Source organism: Loa loa, assembly GCF_000183805.2.
Source record: "Loa loa unplaced genomic scaffold supercont3.47, whole genome shotgun sequence".
Taxonomy (NCBI): Eukaryota; Metazoa; Nematoda; class Chromadorea; order Rhabditida; family Onchocercidae; genus Loa; species Loa loa.
Window position 1 is genome coordinate 70765 of NW_018108227.1, and position 24896 is coordinate 95660.

At 33.5% G+C, this 24896-nt stretch overlaps 5 protein-coding genes across 5 annotated transcripts in view; 4 read left to right on the forward strand and 1 right to left on the reverse strand.

Moving 5' to 3' along the window:
• Window positions 1–6714, forward strand: part of LOAG_17176 (STE/STE20/MSN protein kinase) — a gene marked incomplete at both ends in the record, with an annotated part of 11582 nt that extends 4868 nt beyond the window's left edge. Inside the window, 13 exons of the mRNA XM_020449837.1 lie at window positions 155–328; window positions 450–566; window positions 712–804; window positions 1101–1355; window positions 3062–3208; window positions 3392–3490; window positions 3857–3944; window positions 4177–4337; window positions 4670–4834; window positions 5148–5297; window positions 5721–5880; window positions 6132–6271; window positions 6631–6714. Of these exons, the coding sequence (XP_020306575.1) occupies window positions 155–328; window positions 450–566; window positions 712–804; window positions 1101–1355; window positions 3062–3208; window positions 3392–3490; window positions 3857–3944; window positions 4177–4337; window positions 4670–4834; window positions 5148–5297; window positions 5721–5880; window positions 6132–6271; window positions 6631–6714 (1833 nt within the window). The remainder of the gene's footprint in view (window positions 1–154; window positions 329–449; window positions 567–711; window positions 805–1100; window positions 1356–3061; window positions 3209–3391; window positions 3491–3856; window positions 3945–4176; window positions 4338–4669; window positions 4835–5147; window positions 5298–5720; window positions 5881–6131; window positions 6272–6630) is intronic.
• A 6176-nt stretch (window positions 6715–12890) lies between these two features.
• Window positions 12891–18075, forward strand: LOAG_04245 (sugar transporter; the record flags this gene model as incomplete). The annotated part of the gene is made up of 13 exons (XM_003139782.2): window positions 12891–12943; window positions 13180–13292; window positions 13725–13865; window positions 14072–14277; window positions 14568–14745; window positions 15030–15141; window positions 15441–15520; window positions 15677–15835; window positions 16119–16194; window positions 16433–16574; window positions 17269–17380; window positions 17466–17618; window positions 17851–18075. 13 exons carry the CDS (start codon window positions 12891–12893, stop codon window positions 17994–17996), a joined length of 1671 nt encoding a protein of 556 aa, XP_003139830.1. The 3' UTR covers window positions 17997–18075.
• An 811-nt stretch (window positions 18076–18886) lies between these two features.
• Window positions 18887–20533, reverse strand: LOAG_04246 (hypothetical protein). Its single transcript, XM_003139783.2, has 4 exons — window positions 20344–20533; window positions 19791–19988; window positions 19413–19602; window positions 18887–19118 (listed from the first exon to the last, which is right to left on the reverse strand). The coding sequence occupies exons 1-4, from the start codon at window positions 20469–20471 to the stop codon at window positions 18990–18992; spliced, it is 645 nt and encodes a 214-aa protein (XP_003139831.1). The 5' UTR covers window positions 20472–20533; the 3' UTR covers window positions 18887–18989.
• Window positions 20534–20544: 11 nt separating this feature from the next.
• LOAG_04247 (hypothetical protein) lies at window positions 20545–21513 on the forward strand (the record flags this gene model as incomplete). The annotated part of the gene is made up of 3 exons (XM_003139784.1): window positions 20545–20574; window positions 20780–21000; window positions 21387–21513. The coding sequence occupies 3 exons, from the start codon at window positions 20545–20547 to the stop codon at window positions 21511–21513; spliced, it is 378 nt and encodes a 125-aa protein (XP_003139832.1).
• A 2228-nt stretch (window positions 21514–23741) lies between these two features.
• Window positions 23742–24896, forward strand: part of LOAG_17177 (DNA damage-inducible protein 1) — a gene marked incomplete at its 3' end in the record, with an annotated part of 3864 nt that continues 2709 nt past the window's right edge. The window contains exons 1-2 of the mRNA XM_020449838.1: window positions 23742–24014; window positions 24448–24624. Of these exons, the coding sequence (XP_020306576.1) occupies window positions 23811–24014; window positions 24448–24624 (381 nt within the window). The 5' untranslated portion in view covers window positions 23742–23810. The remainder of the gene's footprint in view (window positions 24015–24447; window positions 24625–24896) is intronic.

The window sequence follows — 24896 nt, forward strand, 5'->3', positions numbered from 1 at the left end:
TATATATATATATATATATATATATATATATATATATATATATATATATATATATATATATATATATATATATATATATAAACATTGATTTCTTGTGTTCCTTTTTTTTAGAATCAAGATTTGGATGTGTTATTTTAGTGTTTCTTTTTTTTAGAATCAGGATTTGGATGTGTTAGCAAATGAGCTAACACGAATGGGAAGACACCAACAAAATGGTAATTACAGTCCGCCACCACCAGCCCCACCACCGCGTGATACATCGATAATGAGTGCAGTGGATGAAGCTGGTGGATCTCCTCTTGATGGCACTCTTCTCGCGAGTGAACCTGTTCGCGGACATCATGAAAATTTAAGTTTTCCTTTTGTTTCTCAGCTTTTTTCATTCTGTAATTGACCATCTTCAACCGAAATTTGATTTTAGAATTGCCCATTTGAACTATAAATTTCAGGTGCTAGAAGAAGGGACACTTCGTGGTCCGAACAAGCCATTACCGCCAACACCAACGGATCAGTCACCAGTATCCGACATTCCTGGCGACGACGGAACTTTGCTTGCTTCTCACAAGGTTTTTCTACTTAGACGAAGACGAAATAACCTTCGTTTATTCATTCATTTAAAAATAAGAAAAGTTTGTGACTGACCAACCTTGCTGGCTTTTTTATTTAGCTAACGGAGACATTTATATTTGGTGAAAAATTTTCCTGTTTAAGGTAAATGGAAGTATAGATCATCGTCGTAGTAATAGTGATTCGTTGAGTAAAAATCGACAGTCTCAAATGGTGAAGGCAGCTTCAATGCCCGATGTATCTTTACGTTTTCAGTAGATTTGATTATTTCATTTTCTGAAATAGTTCGCAGCTGACAGCACATCAGATGAGAAGTGGAATATTATGAGCTAATTTTATAGTTTAATATTTACCTTGCCTGTTGCACTGTTAAAGCTTTAGCTGTAACTATTTAGCAAAGAAACTACTGTTAGGAAAAAGGAATGCATGCAAGTCGAAAAAATTACGCTGCATGCCGGAGGAAAGTCTCAAAATAAATTTAAATTAAAAATTTTCTGCTAATATAGGTAATGAAAATTGGCTAAAATGTTTAGCAGACACCAACAGCAGCCGAGATAATTATTGGTTCCGTTTCGAGCGGTAGTGAGGGTTCTGGATCATCACCTGATGCATCACCCTTTGACGCTCGCAAAAGCACCAATCGAACATCTGGTTCAGCAGTAAGTGGACAACGATATGGTGTCATGCCGGATTTGTTACCGAGAACTCCAATTGAACGTTCCGCCCCATTCCTCGCCTTTACAAAAGACGGTAGTTCTCCAAGTATTGAGTCACAAAGCGCTGATGAGGTAATTTTTTGCGGAAAATTGGATTTCGACATAATTTTTTTCGACATTTTGTCGATTTCGACACTATAGAAAATCGGAATGGTTTGCAGAACAATTATCACCAGATTATTTTTTATTATTAAAAATTTTCTAATTCCATTTCCTTTTTCTGCTGTATTAGGTTTGAACTAGAACGTTGCAATATTTCGACAGCTCCGTGCACTAACATAAGAACTGAAACACACTTATGTTGCATTTTCCTGCATCTTATTTACTCGCCAATCTAAATAATTAGCTGTAGCAAAAATTTTCATTTGCCATTCATTTATTGTTCTTTATTTATTGCCATTTTATTTTCTGCTTACATTTCCGACAGATTACTTCGCTATTTGGAAGCTTTTACGTGAGTTCATTTCGTCTTTTGCCATATTAGAATGATGCTTTTTGATTTGATTTTGTGCCTTCTTTGGTTAGTGTGGCATGTATAGTGGTCCATCGATGTTGTGTTCAGCCAATTATAAAAATTTCTAATGAATGCTGTCAGTACTTTTCTGCACTTGTTGTATTTTTTTATTTTTTTGTATTTTTTTATTTTTTTGTTTTTATTATAAATCCTTTGAATAACAAATACTCCTTCCATTGGGGATACTCATTGTTTTCTCCTTTTTTTTAGTTAAGCAATGTTGCAAGTTCCAAAATAGCGATTTTTCTGCATTCTTCATCTAATAATGTTCAAAGCGTTCTTTTCATTAACAAAAGCTCTGATTTTTATTTATACCAATTGTGCTATGCTAACTTATCTAACTTTTCTTAATAACGCTCTTATCAGTTTGATTTTATCCGAATTGAAAGTGACATACAAAAAAAAAAAGAAAAAATCATGGTATGACTGTAGGGTCAAGTGAAATACGAAAATAAGAACATATCAAAATTCATTTGATGATTTTTGCAAATGACGTTGCACAAATAATGATGATTGAAATGAAATGTTTGTTGAAAAACAAACGAGAAATTTTGAACTTTTCGTGATTTTATGCTCAAATTTATAAGTTAAAGACTTTATTCACACGTTTTTTTAAAAAGGGATTTTTTGATGATCACTAATCAGATAGTTTGTACCGTTGCAGTACTGATGGTGAAGAAATTTTTTAGAATTTAATTTAATCCCGTTAAAGTACGATTTTTAGAAGCACCAAGAAGATTCATTTTAATATTTGAAGTTAATTTTGTCTCTGTATGCTAAGTAATTGATTAGGCCTACCGAAGTCTTGAGTCATCCTGTTGGACTTTTAGGGAGCACACCTCTTTTTCAGTTTTCGAAATTCGATAGTTTCTTTTAGTCATAATAACCAAAAAATAGGCGATGGATTGAAATAATTGCATGGTGAAAGCAAACGATTCAGTTGAGCTCTCAAGAACGCGATTCAATGCGAAGACTGATTGAGCGTAACTGAAGTTTTGCCGTTCTTAAATTGCCAGTGGCTGGAAAAATAGAAATAGTACCCTTCTCATTTTCTTGCGTAGTATCACGATGCGGGTGAGAAAGTTTAATTTAACCTAAGCATGAGATTCTGTAAATTTTCCACTTTTTGAATTCAAAACTCTAAAACTCGTAAAAGAGCGTATTTGTGAGTGTTTTCATCTTTCGTAGCAGACTTTTATTCCTGGAGTGTTTCTCCTTTTTTTTTAAATATTTTTTGACATTAATCTATCCATCAACTTTTTAGTATCCTTCTGGTGTGAATAGTTTGCCAAGAATCCAAGCATCTCTGGCAGCACGTGATCGTGAGAAATCGTTCGTTGCATACTTCGGTGCGGGTATGAGCGGATCTGGTACGGTAAATCGACCAGGAAGAGCGCAAGATACTAATCAGGTTCGTTGCATAATATGCTTAAGGATTTTCAAGGTTTATGGTTGAAAATGAAACTTGTTGAGTTGTCAAGTAAGTGAAAGCTGTCTTTCGTTGTTTTCCAACGTACGGTTATCGCAAGACATTAGTGTATCTTTCATAGTCTGAACTATTTAATCAGTTTTGAAAATTTTTAGAAATTTCTAGGTACAAGTGAATGTCAACCCAAATCCGGTAGCAACAAGTAATGGTTTGCACTCTGATGGAGATGCTCCTGAAATTCGCAAATACAAAAAAAATTTAGCGGTGATGTACGTTGCTTAAAAAATGCCTTCAACTCATTCCATTTCATAGAACAGTGGCATGTAAATTAAATTTGATTGATTTAACGATGTAATATGCAGAATTTCCTTTGCAGTTTTCATTATGTGGCATCAGAATCTTTTTCTTGCCTCGTAATGGCGATACCCTTTGCAAAATTGCTGCCAATATAAAGATATGAATCCTTTGAGACTAAGTCACATGTGAAATTACAAGTTTTGAATTTAATTTCACAATTAACAAAGCAAAGTTGTCCTGTTTACGATTATAATACGTACATTTGAATTAGTTCAGCTGCATTGTGATACTGTTTCTAACGATAATTTACGAGTCAGTTTGTTTCCATTTCAGATTCTGTGTGCAGCACTTTGGGGAGTAAATTTATTGATAGGAACTGATTCAGGTCTTATGTTACTTGATCGTAGTGGTCAAGGCAAAGGTAATTATGTTGTCTTTTTTTTATTGTTTTCAAATCGAGATTTCTGACTCAAAAAATTTGTCGAAAATAAGCATTTTCGAAATAGCCTTACCATCACATTACACTTAGGTCAGGCCAGTTGTGATCTTATTGGCGATAATTTGGTGATGGAATATGGAGTTGCGGAAATTTGGTTGCTTGCTTTTGAATGATAGCAGTGATAAATGTATGCTTATCTTTATTTCCGTTATAGTGTATCAATTGATAACACGTCGTCGCTTTGAACAAATGACAGTACTTGAAGGTCAAAATATACTCGTGACAATAAGTGGACGAAAACGACGAATACGTGTATATTACCTATCATGGCTCAAACAAAAAATTCTCCGAACTGAAGGTGTAAATGGTGTTGAGGTATGTGTGTAAGTTAATTCTGTGATAATAAATTATAATTCTGATCCCTTTGTACAAAGCGACAGTAGCTACTTCCTTCAATAAAATCGATACTTCTCCATAAGCTGTTATATTTCAAAAAAAAAAAAAAGTATATATATTATATATTATTAACACGGAATTATTCAACTGATATTCTTAGCAGTGGTTGTGATCTGACGTCAATGACATGTTTTGAAATTCTGTATATAGAATAACTCGTATTTGATAGTTCAGAAAACATTGTTTAAAAAAATGTGTGAGTTTTCCATAGCTCCCTGCAATCGCATCAAAAATCAGTTTGAAAACTTCAGTTAGAAAAAAGAAATGGCTGGGTGAACGTTGGTGATCTACAAGGTGCCGTGCATTTTAAAATTGTCCGTTATGAAAGAATCAAATTTCTTGTAGTGGGTCTGGAAAGTACGGTTGAGATTTACGCATGGGCTCCGAAGCCTTACCACAAATTTATGGCATTTAAGGTTTATTTTAATATATTCTTTTATATTTATGTGCACTTTTTGAAGATTTTTTTCTAGAAGGAGTTCAGCTTACTAAGTAGGACTGAATCACTTTCAGCTTCGAAAAGTTTTTTTTTCAATTCCCAAGTTTTCGAACCGAAATTTGGATATTAATTTTAAAAAAGAGGTTTTAATTATAATAGCCAAATCATTAAGACATTGGACACTTCAAGATGCATATAAGTTCAAACTTCACTTCGAACTTCACATTTTCAAAATTTGGCTAGTCATTTTTCTTCTGATAGTGATTGTGAAGTTTGTTTTATGTTTCTAGGCATTCAGTCAACTTATTCATTTACCGCTTATTGTTGATTTGACGGTGGAGAAAAATTCCCGTCTAAAAGTACTCTATGGTTCTCGTGAAGGATTTCATGCCATTGATTTGGATTCCGGTTCTATTGATGACATTTACACACCTGCTAACGTATATTTCTTACAGTTCATAATTAATTCTTAGTGCAATTATGCAATTATGGGGGATGATTTTAATAAGATTATTCTATTGTTATGACCACACATAGCACTCACAATTTTTTATATCTCAATATTTTGATATCACTTTTAGTTGTTACGGTTGCACTGATGTAGTATTTGGCATTACCCCCAGGTAAGGTAGTTATGATTATGTTGAACAGTGCTTCATAAGACGTTGAGGAGCTGAATTTGAGCAAGAAAATTATCAGTTTAACCAAAGGAGTTCACTTCTGTGCTAAGAAGTGAAATAAATCCCGAACTATCAGATTTTGATTGGTTGTTATTACCGAACATCCCATTTTAGTCTGGGCATTGTGGTAATGGTTTAAAAGTAATTTGCATCCTAGAGAAATATTTATTCTTTTATTTTTAGACGGAAACGGTAGTTACACCGCACTGCATAGTAATACTGCCGAACAGTAACGGGATGCAGCTGCTGCTGTGTTACAATAACGAAGGTGTCTATGTTAGTACATATGGCAAAGCAACAAAGAGTGTTTTTCTGCAGTGGGGAGAAACTCCTTCTTCTGTAGGTGAGTTGAATTAATGTAAAAATTATGCTTTTTTATTTGCAGTGAAATCCTAACTAATTTTAGATAGAATTGAGTTTGTGTGTTGAAATTTCGTGATCCAAACTGCAGCAACATTATTACTGTATTCGTCATTTACTTTTCTATATTCAAGCTACAATTTATTTCAGCAGCCGTATCAGTCGCAGGTAATCTGCAATCGATGTATGGATTTTCCCTTTGAAAATTTTTTAAAATTAACTGATTCTTTTCAGCATATATTTCAACGGGTCAGATAATGGGATGGGGTAATAAAGCAATAGAAATCAGATCTGTTGATACCGGCCATTTGGATGGTGTTTTTATGCACAAAAAAGCGCAGAAATTGAAATTTTTATGTGAGCGCAATGATAAAGTAAGCATTTTCTCGTTGTCTTAAAGTCCCTATTGGCATTTTCTTAAAGTTCCCAATGGAGTTATTGGACAAGAATGTTCGGTATTGGCTGCTGATCTTGTGATTTTTGTCCGGCATAATTCGCAGTTGCCAGCCTTAGCAAATCTTTCTGCCCATACTGATGAGCATAGGTACTTACTACTTACTACATCGCATACATTTGATGCGCTCTTCATTCACCTCACATGTTTGAAACCACCATGTTTTGAGTCATGTTTTGAAACCCAGTAGTTATATCTGAACTTTCAGTATGCATTCCACTGTGATTGTACAAAAAGCTAATAAGCTGTTTGTAATTGTAGACCATTCATTTCGTTCAGGTGTTCTTTTCGAGTGCAAAAGGAGGAGGCGCATGTCAGATCTACTTTATGACGCTGAATAAACCTGGGTTATCAAACTGGTAAATGCTCTGGAGGCTTGCAAGTTTGTTGGGATTTTATTTACGATTTTAAACTGAGGAAGTTTCATTTTTCCTCACAACTTGTTAATGGAATGCCTTGTGTATTGTTACTGCTGTTTTGTTTTACCTATATTATCACTAATACCATCATCACTTCTATCTTTTACATTATGGGCCAGCTAGAACTAGGAAGACAGTGGATTTTTTTTTGACGAAAATGAGAATCTTCAAGAATTTATTGCTGTAATAACTTTTCATTAGATGAATGATATATAATATGACATATTGGGTTTCATTCCACATTTCAATGCTTTATGATAAAAATTACTGGATAGGGGAAAGTTTTTTCTGTACTCAGAAAAATATATAGCACAATTAGTAGAATAGTGACTATTAAAAAAAATAGAACTAAATAGTCGCTCAGTTTACTGAAATGCATCTATGTGGTGGGTGATTTCTGCTTTGTTTGATAGAGAGAGATAGAATTTAATTGGTGTATGTATTGATGACAGATACGCATAATTTTCGTTTTCTCTTCGATGCTTCTTTACTTACATTACGATGTATATCTGAAAAATCTTAACGAAACAATTTCATTTTTGTTTCTCTAGCCTTTTTAGATTGAAAATTTGATAACTTTTAACCAGCATAGCTTTTCAGCATTTGTTTTCCCGGCTTTTTGCTCAAGAGGTATTTGGGGAAGTGTAAAGATGTCTTTCTCCTGTCCTTCGTCCCTCCTTGTAAACATTTTTTGAGATTATAATCTTCAGCTAGACCAAGCCCTTTTCATTCGCAAGTCTTGGACTTGTATTCATTTCTGTTATTGTAGCACTCAATTTAAAATGAGTAAAAAAGGATTGGTTTTCTTCAAATAAATGTCGTAGTTCTGTTTGCATTGGGCAACTACGATGAGCTTGCAGAACGATTGGATTTTACGTCAATTATACGAAGGAACAGGTGGGAGTGAGTTTTCAGTCCTTGTGCATTTTTTACTGATAATTTAACTCGTCATATGTAAACTGTTAAAAAGTAGGCGGGTTAACTTTAGCTTTCATCGGTTCTGTTCATGATTTCAGTTTTCCTCAATGCCGTTTAATTTGCTGGTTCATTATTTCGTTCATCTTCAAAAATTTTATTTGTCTTTTAATATGCTTCAGAATTGACGTGCTATTAGTTATCGCTGATTGTTTGATCCATGGTTATTAGGTTTATTTTATATGATATATATACTGTTTTTATTATTTTTGTATCTCAGTATAAACATTATCATTTCAAGTGCAGAAAGTTTATTCTATAGGAGGAAAGTTTGGAATAGAGTTATTCAAAAAACACACGACGCAAGACTTATATTTACTCAAGGTCAAAGGAATTTTCTTGCAGATTATATGTGCTAAGAAAAGATAAGCGTTAGAATTATGAATTATACAGAAATTATGATGAATATGATAGTGATGGAAAACATTGCAACTTATCAGTTAATTTTCCTACAATGAATTCAGCAGTGGTTTGCTTCGTGAAAGTGCGTGATTCTCTCAGCCCTAAGCATAGTCATAATGCTCAGTAAAAGAAAAATCTCTTGTGGTTGCGTGTTGCATTTTGTATTTCTAAATTTAAATTCTCTGAACTTGTTTCTGTTTTTCGTGGTGTTGTCGAACGAACTTCTACTAAATTGCAACCGAAAATGCGGCAAATACCAGTCGAGAATAACAGCATCTAGGAAATAAAATGTTTTCAAATGCCAGTATATGTCATTGTTCTTCTTACAATCATAGGAGCCGGCCTAATGACAACTGATGTTGGTGGTTATCCCAAGTCCAAATGAATTTCCATCATTCCCTCGTCCTGCCCATATCCTATCTTTCCTTCCTTCATAGGTTGCTGCTTTCAAAGATAACATGATGAAATGTGGGACTAAATGTATCTCCTACCTTTTAATTAGTGGAAAAGTATTTCTTTTATGTCAGCGGAAATTAATTCTTGTAAAGCCAGGGAACAATCTATATTACGTTCAAATGATTTTGCAATAGCTCTAAATTAATTATTAACAAATTTGAGAATCTTTCATATGAGGAATATGCAATCTATTGTTAAAATTGTTTAAATTTCTATCAAATACTTCAGAAAAACGCAAAGCACGTGTGTACGGTAATGTTAGCGGTAACTGCAACAGCTGTTATTGCAACTTTTGTTTATTGCTATTATAAAGAAGGGAAATGGCCATTCGAGAAAGTTCCTCGCAGTGCACCTGATCGTGTAAACACACCCTGAAATGATTGTTTCCAAATTATGATGAAAATTTAGGTTAGAAAAGTTAACATTACCAATAGTTTTTAAATAGTATCGAACAAAATCAATGTATATCTCTTTTCTAGTTTTATTCTGTAAAGAAATTTATCAGTTTCTTGAAATTAATCAAAATTAGAAAGCAAATTTCAAAATTTCCAAGTTATGTAGTAACTAATGCTGATGCAGAAAGAAAACTAAAGGGATATTTAGTGGAAGTGTCAAATAACCTTCACTTGTCTCTGTAGGTCAGAAAACTTGATTTCTCTAAAGATAAACTAATGTAGCTTCAAGAGTAGTGAAATTTTTCCAGAAATTTGAATAGCGTGTCAGAACTGATATTATTCGAACAATATTTGGCACTTCGGAAATTAAAAACAATTATGTTATGCCTATTATCAACTGTAACTTCAACTATCAATAAATTATCATTTTTTTTAACAATCTAATGTAGATGTTGACTGTCTGATTTCATCAAATGTATCCTTAATGTCCAAAAAACGGAAGATCCAAGAAATTATAGCTGGAACCAATAAAAAAAAGCTGGAAAAAAAAAGCTGGAACCAATTTATAATAAAAAATTATACATTGCTAGAAAGAGACAATGGACGATCATAGGAGGAGTAAATCTGTCTCTTTCCAAACCTGCAAAATTTATATTTGTCCTTTCCTTTCTTCAATCTCACTTTGCCCACCAAAATTATGCAATCTTATTTCGGTAGTAAAACAAAAATTTTTCATAAGCATTGTTCTCTACATATTGTAAACATTAAATGAGTCATTCACTCGTCAGTCTTATCAAATGGATAAAGTTACGTATGCCGGAATTGAATTTGTCAAATACTATCAGAACTTATCCCATTTCAAAGAAAACCAAACAACTAATAACGAAGCTTGTGTTTCGCAAAACTGGCCAAATATTTCTTATATATCAATATGAATAAAAGATTTAACATGAAAAATCCCAGAACTAGGAAAGGAGAGGTCATGACCTTGTTGCGTATCATTGCAGATAATGGATTATCCATCTGTCCGCTTTCATTTTTCTATAACTTCCTAAGAGGTTGTCTGGCAGGTCATCAGTCTACTTTTTGTGCTAATTTCCCAAATTAGTTCATTATCTCAAACTCCGAGAGCAGAAAAGCATAATTACCATGGAGTGTTCGACCTCTAATTGCAACTTTCTTGTCAGTCATATCAATCGTTGAACTTTACAAGCAGTTTGGAATCAGTATTTCATTGCCATTGTCACATATTTGCCTATGATGAATGGCAAACAAATGGGTCTAACATTCGCTTTGAACAAATGAGAAAGAAGAGCATGTATATGTCAGCAGCATGTGTCATCAGCGGGTACTAGAATCTATTATTATTGTCATTTTGTCGCCGTAGTTTCATCAAATAACATTACTGAGTGATTTGTAGTAACTTTCAATGAATACGTTGTTACAGATTTACAGTTATTTCAAGAAATCGAGCGGTTTTGCTCTTTTAAAACAGTGAAGAAAGGTCAGCTTTCCATTAGCCGCTTTACGGTCTACAGCCATTTGCTGATTATTACTCTGGCATATTTGATCAAAATCGAAATAGGTTGCAACTCATCGAAAAGAAAAGACTCATTATTTACTTAGATATAGTGACTCCTAAACTTAAACATAGCCGTAGCCACAATCAATAATTTTTCCACTGTTTTACATAGAAATTATGAATCATAACTTTCCTCATAAGTGCCATTCTCATGAACTCGGTGATCGTTTTATGGATAAATCAGTTAATCTGAAATAACAGTAGTTGGTGGAAATCAATGGCCGCGATCACTTTTTGCAGTTTGCTAAATTTGTCCATGTATAACGGAGTACATCGTCGAGAGTACGCTTGAAACGATTTATTGTAGTAGCGTAAAATGATATCCTGACCATTTGGTTTATTCCATTTTCTCCGCAATAAATTTCACAAGGTCTGTGATTGGCCTAAAAATAACCAAATCAGCAAAATTACGCGTTTTTATATACCTGTGCTCCACAAAATCTTTGCTTCTATCCAGAACTAGCCTTTGTTTTTAAGTTTGGTATGCATGTACAGCACTGTTTTTAAATCCTTATCTTTACTTTCCACTTTCATATTCAATTAAATATTTTTTTACGGAATCATTGGTTCTATTTTTTAATACGACGCTGTCTTTTCATGTTACTTTAAATTTTTTAAAATATTTAGCACAGTGGTACTCTAGACGTAGCAAGGATTCTAGAATAATTATTTGAAATATTTCCCGAAAAAAAATTTTTTTTTTGATAAAATTTAGAAAGTATGTTAGACCTTTGTCAATGGTAACATTATGATACATTTGCAAAACAGTGTAAAATTATAGATCCATTAATCTTTTAAATGGTTAACAACTTAAATTATTGCTCTCACTGCATGACCTTCCTTCCTATTTCAAGAGTGTCGGACAATATTTTCCTTTTTCTTCGTAAGTGAAAAATGGCTATGGTACAACTAAAGTAACACTATTAAGAAGCCATATCCTATAGAGGAATGGTCACTCAAAACCGACCGACTGTCAATACCGAATGATTCAACTATCAATACCGAATGATTTGACATTCGGTATTGACAGTTGAATTTATTTCTGAGGGGTAGCTGAATTTCTCCGTCCATTTTTTTTTAATTTATTAAAACGTCGATGTCACTCCCTTTACACAAATGCTGTTTCTATCAGTGTGTACTTTACTGCAATGTTGTGAAAGTTCTTTTTTTCTACAGCGATGTAAATATAATTTTCATACGGCCAATCCATTTCGGCATTGTATTTCAAAATTTCCTTCGTTCTCCTTGATTGTTTTTTGATAATGCCGCCTTCCTCTATATGCCTTATTAAATTTGCATTGGAATTTTTTCCTAGTCAAATAATATTCTATTTCCGTTTCCAGGAATCTTCCGAGCAAGCAAGAATTACCGATGGTCTATATCAGAATTGTAAGCTTTCTTGTTAATGTAAAATTAATTTAAATGTAATCAGAGTTTAAAAAATTTTAAACTTTACATCTGTGTTTTCTGACAGTTTTAAAAAATTCAGATCTTTTAAAATGGAAGACTTTTAAGCTTTCATGATTAAATTTATGTTTGGATCTACTTTGATTTTGCTGCACAATTCTAAATTCATTTCTATACAAGGTGTTTACAATACAAATAGCTTTTAAATTTTCGCATTTGATTTAGCATTCGATTCAAGTATATATATATATTTTATTCTATTTTATATATATATTTTATTCTATTTTTTAAATATTCTTTGCTCCACTAAGAACAATTTTTAGAAGTAATATTGCTAAAAGAACAATGCCTGTCAAATTCGTAATTACATTGAATATATCTTATTCAAGGTCGGACTCTTATAGACTGAAATCTAGACTGCAGCTAATCTAAAGAAAAAAAAGTAGCAATTGAATAAAAAAAGAAGCCACTAATCATTTTCATCAAATTTCTGCAAAATACAGTCACCTTCTTTATTGAAAGATGAAAAATAAAACAAAAACAGGATGTTAAAACACTGCAAAAGATTCTCGTTTGATCAAGAGTTCTCAATTCTTCCTCTCGTTCGTCTAATTTGTCCGAGGCAGATTTGTTTTAGCGATACATCAAGATCTTAACTTATAGGTTCAAAACAGTGTAAGGATGAAATCCGGGAAATATAATGAAATGATAAAAGGATTAAAAGGGATCAATTTTGGACAACTTTAAAGATCATTTGGCCGATATCGTATCACATAAACATTGCCATTATTCCAGTAGTTACTGTATAAGGAAACTATTTTTTAGGCCAAGAATAACCATCAAACACAGCAAGACCCAAGGAAACATGCAAAAGCAAATGCATATGTTTATCTTTTAACCTTGATGGCCGCAATAGGCGGCTTATTATTTGGCTATGATACTGGTATTGTTTCCGGGTAAGTAATGATATCTTGACTGGATTTTGTTCTCTTCAATATCTTCTCTTGCTTAATTTTTTATTTCTAGTTTTCCTAACAGATCAGAGTGTTAGTGCAATTAAATTTTAATTTCATATTTGATTTTCAAATGCAGATTGTTATCAAAGGTCTTCGTTAAATCCCGTAAAAATTATAATTAAGAAAAGTTTTGGTGTTTTTTCTTTTAGTTTAACGGAAGCTAAACTACTTTTCAGCATAATGCTATATTTGCCACATAATAAATATATGGATGGTTTATCAACTGTTTGGCAGGAGGTTATAATCAGTATAACATCCGGGATGGCAGGTATTGCTGCTCTAACCGCAGGTAATTGAAATCCCTTTTGAATTTCAATTTTTAAACCATTCGAAATGTTTTTTTTTGTATCTCGGAAGAGAAAGTGATCGTCACGATCAGTTGATAGCGATGTTAGGACACATTGCACATTGCACAAGGTGTGCAAGTGCCAATGTCTCGGAAGTATTAAATCAATGGGTGACTGAGCTTCTGGGACAATGATTTGAAATCTTCATTTCCATTTCGGCAAACATTTGAAAGCTTCTTTACATTCCAACAAGCTATCCTTAGATTTCTTCGTCCAGCCGTAACTATGCCACACTTGCCATCAAATTTTAGCCTGGCTTTTATATAAAGCGCATTAGGAATTATTTAGATCTAGTTCATTTCAGTAGTTTAGAAATCACTTGAATTTGATGAAATAACAAACTTGTAACCTTACTTAAAGTCATCAAATCATAGGTAAAAGTAGCGATAAATTCGGTCGTCGAAAAGTGATAGTATCGGCTACTATATTCTTCATCGCTGGCGCTATTATATGTGGTGTTGCATTCGACCGTTGGACATTACTTATTGGGCGTATATTGCTGGGAATTGCTATTGGTATCAGTTGAATATTTTAAATTCCATTTTAATCTGCAAAATTTGATAAATGAAATATTAGGAAGTGCTAAATATTATCTGGAACCAACGAAAGCTGGTCATTGAGAGAGAAATGCTAGGTTAAAATTACAAGGCTTATCATTGTAAGCTATCATGAATTTGTACACAATCATGATATCACTCTTTACGTTTGTACACAATTACAGGATTTGCATCCATGGTTGTACCCGTGTATATAAGTGAAGGAGCACCCGCAAGAGTACGTGGGAAATTGGTAACAATTTATCAGTTCATGGTAGCATTCGGATTTACAGTTGCCAATGCTGTAGCGGCATGGTTTGCTCATTATGATCCAGTCAATATTGGTTGGCGCTTGATGTTCGCATTTGCTGCAGTACCGGCCTTAGTGCAAGTGCTGTCATCTTTACTTTCTTCCAAAGTTTTTGATTTGCTTGAAATAAGATATTGTTTTGTGACTTCATAAAGCAAGTAATGTTATTGTCAAAGGAGTTTCTGAGATGTCAAATAGGTTCATAGTTTCCACTTTTTGCGAGTTGAAAATCTTCAGAAATAAGTTAATAAGATTTAAAGACTTTTAAAATCTTAAATTAAATTCGAAATTAAAGAAGCAGAGCGACATTGTTTACAGTACATCTCTGTCATTCGTTAAAGTAATAAACATGAATTCAGTACTGTTTTAAGCTAGTTGGCTTTCTCTTCCTGCCAGAAACACCGCGTTATCTAATCAGTCATGGGCATGAGAAAGAAGCACAGGAAGTGTTACATCGATTATATGGTAATGATAAGGAATGGATTGCTTATGAGATGGGTGAAGTAACACGTGAAATGCAACGTGAAGCAATGTTTCGTCAGAAAAACGGTAAATGCAGAGGCTTAATAAATTGTTTAATTAAATTGTTATGTCACATTTCTTTTTCAGTCAGATCATTGGTTAGCATTTCTCCAATGTAAATTAAATTTTTTCCGAACCTTAGGCAAGTAATTGAATTCTGCTTGCTTAGCATGGGCAGGTAGTGTTCTTCAGTATCCTTAACTTTTCTTTACGAATTCCACTTATTGATATTCATTAAGTTATCAGAAGCTGTGTGAAACTGTCTGCTAATCAAATTTAGAAATTTTTCGAATTTGATAGTTTATTGATAGGGGATGAATTCGTCCTATGTAGGGTGCTAAGAACGACGCATGTGCGGAAAGCTCTGATGCTCGGCTGTGCTTTGCAAATGTTTCAACAGCTCGCTGGAATTAATACTATTTTGTAATTCTTTTCTTTAAAATTATAATTGTTAGAAATTTGATAATCATTTTCTTAAGTAGAACGATTTTAGCTAGCTTACTATCCCAGTGCTTCAAGACATGCCATTTTAATGTTAGCGGTATTACCTGTTTTTTGTTTTTGAGATATAAACGATGAGTGGTACGTTCATCCTTGTCAATCATTCTTATGAGAATATGAATCTTACTTTGTTATCGTTTTGATTTAGGTAAGCATCTTTTAGAGTATGAAGTGAATTTGAGTTTATGAAGATGAAATAGAAAATTATTTATAAATTTAAGATATTACACCAGCACCATCATTCGCTCTGCTGGCGTGCACGATAAAATCACTACAATTTGGATTTCATGTGGTATTTCAAGTAAATATTTTCTTCTTTCAAGTAATTTATTAACCGACTATATTCTGATAATATCGTTTCAGAAAAAAATCCAGCAATTGCTAAAGTTTATAAAACTGAACTTTATGTTTTTTTTCTCTCATTCTTTTCAAAAAAATAAAGATTAAAATTTTGCAGCTGTACAAGCAGTAGGGACAATACTGCCACTGAACTTGATCGAGCGACTTGGAAGGCGTACTCTTGTACTGTCCTCTCTGATCGGTGTTGTTGTTACACTGTGTATGATGGGTGGTGCATTTATCCTTATCAATTATGATTCCACAAAAATTGATTCTGGTAAGTGATAATGCAGATACAGTGGTCAGGAAAAGTTCTTTACAACTGGCATCGTTAATAAGTTGCTGTAATGATCATATTGAAATGTGTAGCAGATTATGTAGTTACCGTTAGTGTTATTAGCGCTAGGCAATTAAGCTTTTTATGAAGATTTTCCAGTGGATCGAAATAAGAGAACTTGTTGAATCACGGAACACTTTGCTTCTAAAATGTTATTATTTAAGCAGAATTTAGTTATGAAGCAATTTCTCTTATTCTTTTTCACAACTCTAACCTTTTTAAGCGCAGGCCTATATCGGTATAGATATGAATTCTGTCAACACCAATAAGGAACTACTAGAGCTATGCGCTAGCTTCAGGTGAGCTTTAAAATTTTTCAGTTTTTTAACTAGACTATAGAAAACATTTGCTGAAATGGCATTCTGCACATCCATAAATGCCATGATGCAATGCTTCGGATAATGATATTTAGATGTGCGCTTTGTGTTCAGAATTGATATTATTTTCATGGAGTCTTTTTACCAATTCGAATCACTTCGGAGTAAACGAGGTAGTAGTACAAAATACTAAGAATTCGAAGTCTATTCAATCTTTCAGGAATTGCGATGACTGCGTGACATCAGAGTATTGTGGATATTGTGGTTTAACGGAAGACTCCTCATCATCATCAACAAGTTTTGGGCAGTGTCTACCTGTTAATTTACAAAATACTCAATATTCACTTTATGGATACTGTAAGGTATTGCGGACTTTTTTTATCATTGATTTTCTAAAATCCACTGAGATAAATGGAATGAACAAGACGTGTAAAGGTGCAAGTGGTAATGTCTCCTCCGGCGGCACCTGCTTGCATTTCTGCAAATCATTACTTTGCAAGTTACAAGGAACTTTAAATATCCTCGTAATATCCTTAAGTTTTCACGGATATGTTTGATTTATCGCAATATAAATATCTTAATCAGGAAAGAATACTTAGTCGCCTACTTCTAGATTAATAAAGTCTAACCGAAATTTAGGCTAGTAAAGAATAAAGTAACAGAAGCAGTATTTAAACTAGTAAAGAATAAAGTAACAGAAGCAGTTGTTCACTTTTCTTTCTAGATTAATTAATCAACAGACGAAGCTTAAATTTGAGGTATCGATTAAAATTTATGAGCTGGATCTTATGATGGGGAACTTCTAGTGAAATTGTTGCCGAAAAGACATATTGTTAAAAATCTTCAGGAAAATAAAAAGGGTCATTTGTTGGCCGACTTAGGCCAAACTGCTTGAACTGCTGATAGCTGAGTCGGTAGATTGAATGAAATGCTTTATCACCAGAAACGCGATTATCACCAGGAACTGGTCGACCAAATAGATTAATCGAAATAATTACATCAAGCTACCTCATGCTTTATTTTTCTTCAAGTTTTCGAATTCCATGTCACTTCCAGGATGGTATGAACAATGCAACTGATTACATATTTACTGATACTTCTTGTAAAACCCGATTTACGGCACTACCAATAGTAATTATGGTACTCTATATATCTGTTTATTCGTTTGGTAAGTTTCTATTGATCAAAACAAGTTTCTTACAAATTATGAAAGGAATTTCTTGATCATTCCTCCAAAATCACCAATATTTCAGGTATGGGTCCAATCCCATGGGTTTTCAATGCTGAGGTTTATCCAATCTGGGCGAGAGGCACATGCGTTGCTTTATCCACATTTACAAATTGGACTTTCAATCTTTTGATGTCGTTAACATACCTCAGCTTAAGTCAAGCTATCACCAAATATGGTTCTGGCGATTTCCGCATTTTTTAAAAAACTTTTTTTCTTAACAATTGATGACCAAATCATCTGTATGCTACTTAACAAAAAGAAAAGGATTATGCTGCAAAAATAAGAACATGCTCTGCCGCACGAGGCTATCATAAGAATAAAAGTCATTCTGAAGGTGTGTAGAGATTAAGAAAAGGCAGAATGCTGAAAAATGCAGAGCACCTTCATATTTACCATCATAATTTCAGGTGCGTTCTTTTTGTATGGCGGCATTTCATTCACTGGTTTCATCATCTTCTACTTTTTTGCACCGGAAACCCGCGGAAAACGCATTGAAGAGATCGAGCAACTATTCATGAATGAAAAAAGGAAAATAACACCTGAATGTAATTAACAACACAAAACAGTCATGTCTAATTCTACAATCTAATTCTTTTTTCTTCGATGTAAACGATGAATAAACAGAGTACGTGATTACTGCTAAAAGGAAACGAACTAGTGATTAGTGATATAAAGACATTGGACTGAATCATTAGGAAACTAGATGAATAAGACAGCAGTCTGACTTATTGTATAAATAATTTAGTAAAAATAATAGACTGTACTATATTTCATTGGAAGGCATTTACTAATATTTCATCAGAAGACCAATTTTTTGGACTGCTTTGAAGGTCAGGAAACAAAATCTAAAGATGAATTATGGAAGTTTATAAAGGACTTCACCATGAAAATAAAGCGAAATTTATTTCTAGGTAAGTCTGATTTTAAAATGCTAAATAGGAAGCAGTTCTTTAAAATCACCGTTAGAGTTATTTTGTGCTAATAAATCGCTAAGAATAAATTTCACCAACCTAGCATTTTCAAAATTTAATAAATGAAAAAGTACAACAGTCATATAAATCTCAATACAATGTAACGAAAACAATATTTCAAGTGTTAAAAATCCAAAAACAAACTTCGAAAGACACAGTTCTTAATCCAGTACGAAATTTTTTAATACAATAAGAAATTTCAAATAACAGGCTTCAACTAAAAGAATAGAAAGAACAACAGAGAGTGGTGTAAATTCTATTTTATAAAAAGGTTAGAAACAATCAAAAGATCATTTGCGGAAAATTCTAATGGGGAAGCATTTCCTAGACAACTTATAAAGTTCGGTTAAAAATTTGAATAAAAGCTAGGAGTTGATGATACCCATCACATTACAAAAAGAACCACTTATGCATCCAAAATCGAAGCAAAATAAAATAGTGAAAAACAAACGTCAATAACTCCATCTAGTCGCTGAATTGTTTAGTAATTTCGGAAAATTTCTCAGGGAAAATAGTCAAAAAAATATTGCCCTTTAAGGATTGTTCCAAAAAAGAATGCTAGCTTAAAAAAACACTTAACTTTTCCAAAATCGATAAAAAACATACATGGAAACGATGAAAGCCATGCAACCTACATAGAAAATAATCCAATCTCCACTAAGTCGTCTTTCCATCATTTGTAACGTTGTCGATGATAAACCAAGCTAAAATGAGCAATGATTACACATTGCATTTAAGCCTTAATGCAACATGAATGACAGAAAATCGTATAAATATACTACATTTAGTAAATTTCATGTTCGCTAGAAGCATTTATTTCCTTTCGATTAATATAATTCTTTGGGTGTAAAACCTATCAAATACTTCTATATGTTATGGTATACAGAGAATTTTACAGTGAATTTTCTCTTCCATCAAGAAGTACAGATACCAACCAACCTAGTGTCACTTAAATGTTATTTAAAATTCTACAAATTCGGATAATAAGGATTGCGTACCGTTTGTCCGATATCTAGAACTTTACGCTTGATTCCCCTCAAGCCTATTCCTTGTAAACGAATCTGTTCCAGTATCGCGCTTCCGTGGCTAATAAGTTCATCGACAGCATTGTGCGAGGAATGTAAACGATCATGGAAAAACAATTCGTATTCTTCGATTGGAACATGTGTTGTGTCATTTGGACGGAACCTAATACTGTATAAGTGAATGCATACTACCAATCTGTCTGTTGTAATTGAAACAAGACAAATCAGACATTGAAATTATAAATTAATAGACTACATTAACAAAATTAAGCCGAAAAAATAAAAATCCAGTTGCGTCTGCAAACTTTTCCATAAAAAACCCTTCTCGATCTCTTCATAAACTTGAAATACCTTTGGGTAAGAAGTTCTTCTCTTTCAGCAATAGCCCTCCATTTACTGGTCATACGCATGTGCATACTGTCAACCGTCGACTGCAGTGAATGACAATCGAATTTCAACTGATCCACTTTATATTTAACAGTGCGTCGACGATGTGGCGGTTCCTTACTGACAAATACATCTAGACGTTCACAATTTCCATCAATCTGCCTGCATGTTATGACTAAATTCGAAGGATTAAATTTGAAATTGAAAACAAAAAAGATTTTCAAGATTTTGCCGACCAATCATAAACTATTTGATCAAGGTTCAAAGTATCGAAAATAATTATTAAAAATTCTTTTCTTATTCTCCCCGCCCACGTCAAATTTATTATTCGTGTAGAAAGGAAATTGTCAACTCCCAACTGGTTGGACTAAGCCACTCAGTAATATTCCCTCAAAGCATTCTTCAACTCTTCAAGATTAATGCCCAATTAATTAAATTATAACATCTGAAATGTCGCATTAAAGTACGACAATTTTGTATACTTTATGGAAAGATCAGAAATGGAAACGAAGCTTACTTTAACCGCTCGTAAATATTTTGAAAAATTTTCTGAGCATCACTTTCATTTCGCATGCCTTCCAAAGTACCCAAATCAAAGTGTGTTTGTTGCAACAGACTATTTGTTTCATGGTATAAACTCTCCATAATAGCTTACGTTATTATTTTAGACTCTCCATAATAGCGCTGTTCTTATTTTGGTCCTGAAAGAGAAGAAAGAATGAATTTCTATAATCATCGCAATTCAGGTGTAGGTATTCATTTTTATTTTCATCTTTTTTAATCTTGTGAATTGAAGCCTGGTAACGGGAACTGATAAGATTAAGAGAAATTAAGTTAGCAAGTGTGGGAAGAGTGCAAAAGATCTACAAGAGGACATGATGGAAATGTATTTGAGGTAGAACATCCAGTTGCTATGCATCACTCCTCTCTATTCCGCAAATAGTTCATTACAGCCAAAGACAACAAAATATATAGCCAACGATAATAATAAGGAGTGGCGGAAAGATACATCGGAAAAATGTTCCGAGACAATACAACAAGCAGCAACAAGTGACGAAAGAGATTCATCCGCACTTTCTGTTATAGTCAACTATAGTGACTTGGCATTGACAAGATATGGAACGAGGCAATGCGAAAATAACGGTCCCACAAGGGGTGAAGGTGCAGTGGTTGGGTTGGACTGAGCTGTCAACCGGAAGGGTTGAACTGTTGGACAAACCTGGGGTTCGATGTTCGTGTATATTCTGTTCTCTCCTCTTAGTTACTTCCTGTTCATCTCCCAGCCTGTCGAGTGTGTGTTTAGCTGATGACTTAACCCCTTGACCTCATTGATTTTCTTGCTCGCTGTTCCTCCTTCATGCATCTATGAATCGTGTCATTATATATGTCTTTTGAAATCATTCAGATGTCATTCTGTACCTTAAATTCTGGATAGATAGAAATAGTAAAATGGTTCGTAACCATTCATTTCTTGTGATTTTTGATGAAAAATGAAGTCGAAGTTAAACTTTGCAAATCTTTGCTTCATTTCATCCCTCACCTTCTGGTTTTTTTTTTTAGATTACTGATTGGTGTTCAACGAAGTTGTTCATTCCGTATAAAGAGGTCTTACCTGTCATTTTGTAGCGGTTTGAAATTATTCCCATGGGAACAGAGAGTGGCAATTGTTTTTTCGTTGCCATCATAATCATAAAGCGTTAGCTATCTTCAGATCCCAATTTGTTTATGTTATTCGTTAAATTAGCCACTCAAAAAGCACGAAGTTTCATAATTCTTGTTGCATTTTGAAATACTGCTTAATCTCATTCATCTATCAATAAATTGTGTTCAATACTTGTTGTCAATTTGCAAATAGTACAACGACTATTCTGTGGCCATTCATTGTTTTTCTTTCACTGGTTATGGAATTTCGTGAATCTATAAATCCTTTTTGAATTTTTCCAATTTTCTTCCAACGATGTTGTAACAAACGCCTCTCATTAAGTGGACAATCATAAGCACTTCCGTTGTGTTGTTGATGATTTAACTCCTACAGTATCATTATTGTTCTGTCAATCTTCCTAGATCATTATGAACATGATCCCAAAAGTAAATAATTGTTAAAGATGGAGATTCTTTTAATGACTTGAATGAATGCATTGTTTTTTGATGCCGACATATTGATAAGATATCTAGAAAGTTGCTCTCCAGTAAAGTATTAGCAGAAGTAAAGGATGAAATGGTTTGAGGACAGTATAAACAGGATGTTTTGCTCATTCTTAGTTAATCTACATGGAAATTCCCTTACTTTCCTAATTCCTGATGTAATTAGTTCTATTGGGCTACTAATTACATCAGTTATGTGATCATTGTGTAACTATTATCAATCCCATAAGCTTGTCGGAGAATTACTACGAACATAGTAACCACTATTGATAATTTTATTGGGACTTTCTCAATAAGTTTTCAGTTCGCATATCTGTCCTTAATTCATACTGCAAATGTAATTTGTCAAAAATTATTGAACATTTATACGGATATTTAGTATTGCCATTATTAGGAGAAGCATGTTATCATTATGGGAAAAGATTTATATAATCGATCAAATGAATTGCAGTAACTTCCAGGCTGTATTTTCGCATTCAAAATCAAAAAAATCATGTTAAACCATTCGAATACTGTCTTGGCTATCATGTAAATATTTCGTTTTTTTCTTGCTTTAATATGCGAATTTTTCGAAATTCTGAGAAGATTTGTGCATTCAAATTATTCAGTATTAGCAAATCCAACACCTTACAAATTTAATTTGGTTATGCAAATCTAACAAAATGAGTCGTAATTATTCCTGAAGTACAAGGAGTCTGAAGTCTGGCAATCAAGCAATATATCATCTTTTGAAAAATCGTATTTCCCGCTGAATCCAGTAGTCTATGAAATGAATAACTAATATAAGTATAGTACATATCACATCGACGTCAGCTTCTGTTATCTGAAGTGAATAAGTACCATTCATTAGGCAGGTTATCGGTAGGAAGCTTGTGAACAAATCCGCCTTGTTTAAATCTCATTAAATCTCATATACGTCTCATATTTAGTATTAAACAAAGTTATCAACTGATCTCAACTGCGTAGTTTGGTGCAAATTATCTACCAAATACAATCCTTGCTGTATGTTGAGACGTGATTTTAACGCCGCATCGTTTATTAATAAGTTATCCTTACTAATAATAAGGAGTTCTCAGTAAGCTCCTTCCTCATCATTCTTTAAATGAATATGTTCATCTGTTCACTATCCATACTTCTCTCTCTCTGAAATTAAATTTTAATTGTATATCAGATACGTTTGGAAAATCTTTTGACTAACGTCGGCTTCATACCGCCTCACGCTTTTTCTATGCCTAGTTAAACTGACCGGTTGGTTATCTAAATAGAATTTGCATCAGACAGGATTTCCTCGGTGGACTACAGCTTACTTGATAAAACTGAAAGACCGTGTGACTCTCATGAAAACCGGATGGGAGTCGCAGAATTCTTGTACAATAAAATAATCTCCCTTGATTGAGTATACTCACTATGAGCTTTTTTCGATTGTTCTAAAATATGTTTTAATTTCTTACTTCTAATAAACTAACAAATTAGTTATGAGGAACGACTGTTATCTAACTATTATTGCTTAGTTTTTTATTTCTACTAAGGTGGAATTTTGACTCCAACAAGCTTAATGGAAGGTCCTTCATGTCCTTTCTAATTTATTGAATTGCGATTCACTTTTGTTTTGTACTTTTGATAAATATAATTGTTAGAAGTTCATTATTACCTATCATTTACCACAAGTGCGTCCTCACCAATTTAATAAACATTTCCGAACATAATTACTTGCTAGCGTAGCAGATCTTTTTCTAATTCGGAAATTTTTGGAAACAAAAATTCAGTCATTCAAAATTTCAGTCTTACGAATCGAATATATTAAGAAGTGACGGGTGTGCCTCTCTGCGTCTACCTGGAATGAAGGTCACAGTGGCATGCGATTTGACTGGTGCAAATGTATTTCCATTAGAAGTAAACGGCGATATGGAAATGGAAAATTTTTTGGCGCTTTGCAAATTTGAAATTTCTGTCTTGAATGATATACCGATGTCGCAGTTGAGCATCATTCATAATGGACATACAATAAATGTGAATGCAAGCAATTTGAAAACAACTTTGAATGTTGGTTTTAACTAAATCTCAGTGGAGTGAGAAAATGTGACAGCTACCTTCATGTGGTTTGTTGGAAACTATATGATGATGAATTGACCTGAAGTTAATTTGTGGAAGTCTTGTTCAAAAGATTTTTGAGTCTCATATCCTAACAAACCAAAAGAACTCTTGCCTCTCTCATTTTCCCAATATGAAATTTGTTTCGAAAAGTACTACATTTTAAAAGTATATGGTCTTGTTACCTGTGCCAATAAGCTGTCAGCCAATCTTGTTGAAGGAAAGGAAAAAAACTTAATTCCAAAAAGAAGTTCATACGAGCAAATTTAATTTGATCTTATTATGCATTCATATTGAGTCTTGTTTCAGACTAGCAGTTTTTGAACAAATATGAAATATGAAAATGTCATACTTTCTGGGAAGATCATTCATAACGTCTTTGCAGGATTGGAAAATATATGACAATAATATAATTGTTCTGGTAGCAAATGTACCAACAACATCTTCCAAACGACCTCAGTATCCCAATGCTCTGGTTGCTGATTTAGTAAAGTCAATAAGGGTGCCGCAGGACAGCATGCGTCATGACATCAGTGATCTGAAAGTTAATGAACTTGCGCAGGTGAGGTTTTTTTTTATTATCACCAAACTTTATGCACCAACTAAAAGTGTCATTTCATTACAACGGTTCTAGGCAGTGCAATAAGACAGAAAGTAACACTTTTACACCAACTTCTTATAATACTAATTCTTGTCAGTGTTAGCTTTATCTTCATTGTTGCAAAGAATAATTCTGAAGCGGCGTGGGTATGAGGTAGTAATGTAGCGAATATTGATAGGGTTCGTTTGAGAGGGTAATGTCGAAGAGACAACTACTGCCAACGATATAACGCC

Coding starts and splice junctions, on each gene's coding strand:
- LOAG_04246 (XM_003139783.2), bottom strand. CDS start 20,471: ATGGAGAGTTTATACCATGAAACAAATAGTCTGTTGCAACAAACACAC. Junction 19,603..19,790: donor GAAGAACTTCTTACCCAAAG/GTATTTCAAGTT, acceptor ATACAGTATTAG/GTTCCGTCCAAATGACACAA. Junction 19,119..19,412: donor TTCTAGATATCGGACAAACG/GTACGCAATCCT, acceptor TGCTCATTTTAG/CTTGGTTTATCATCGACAAC.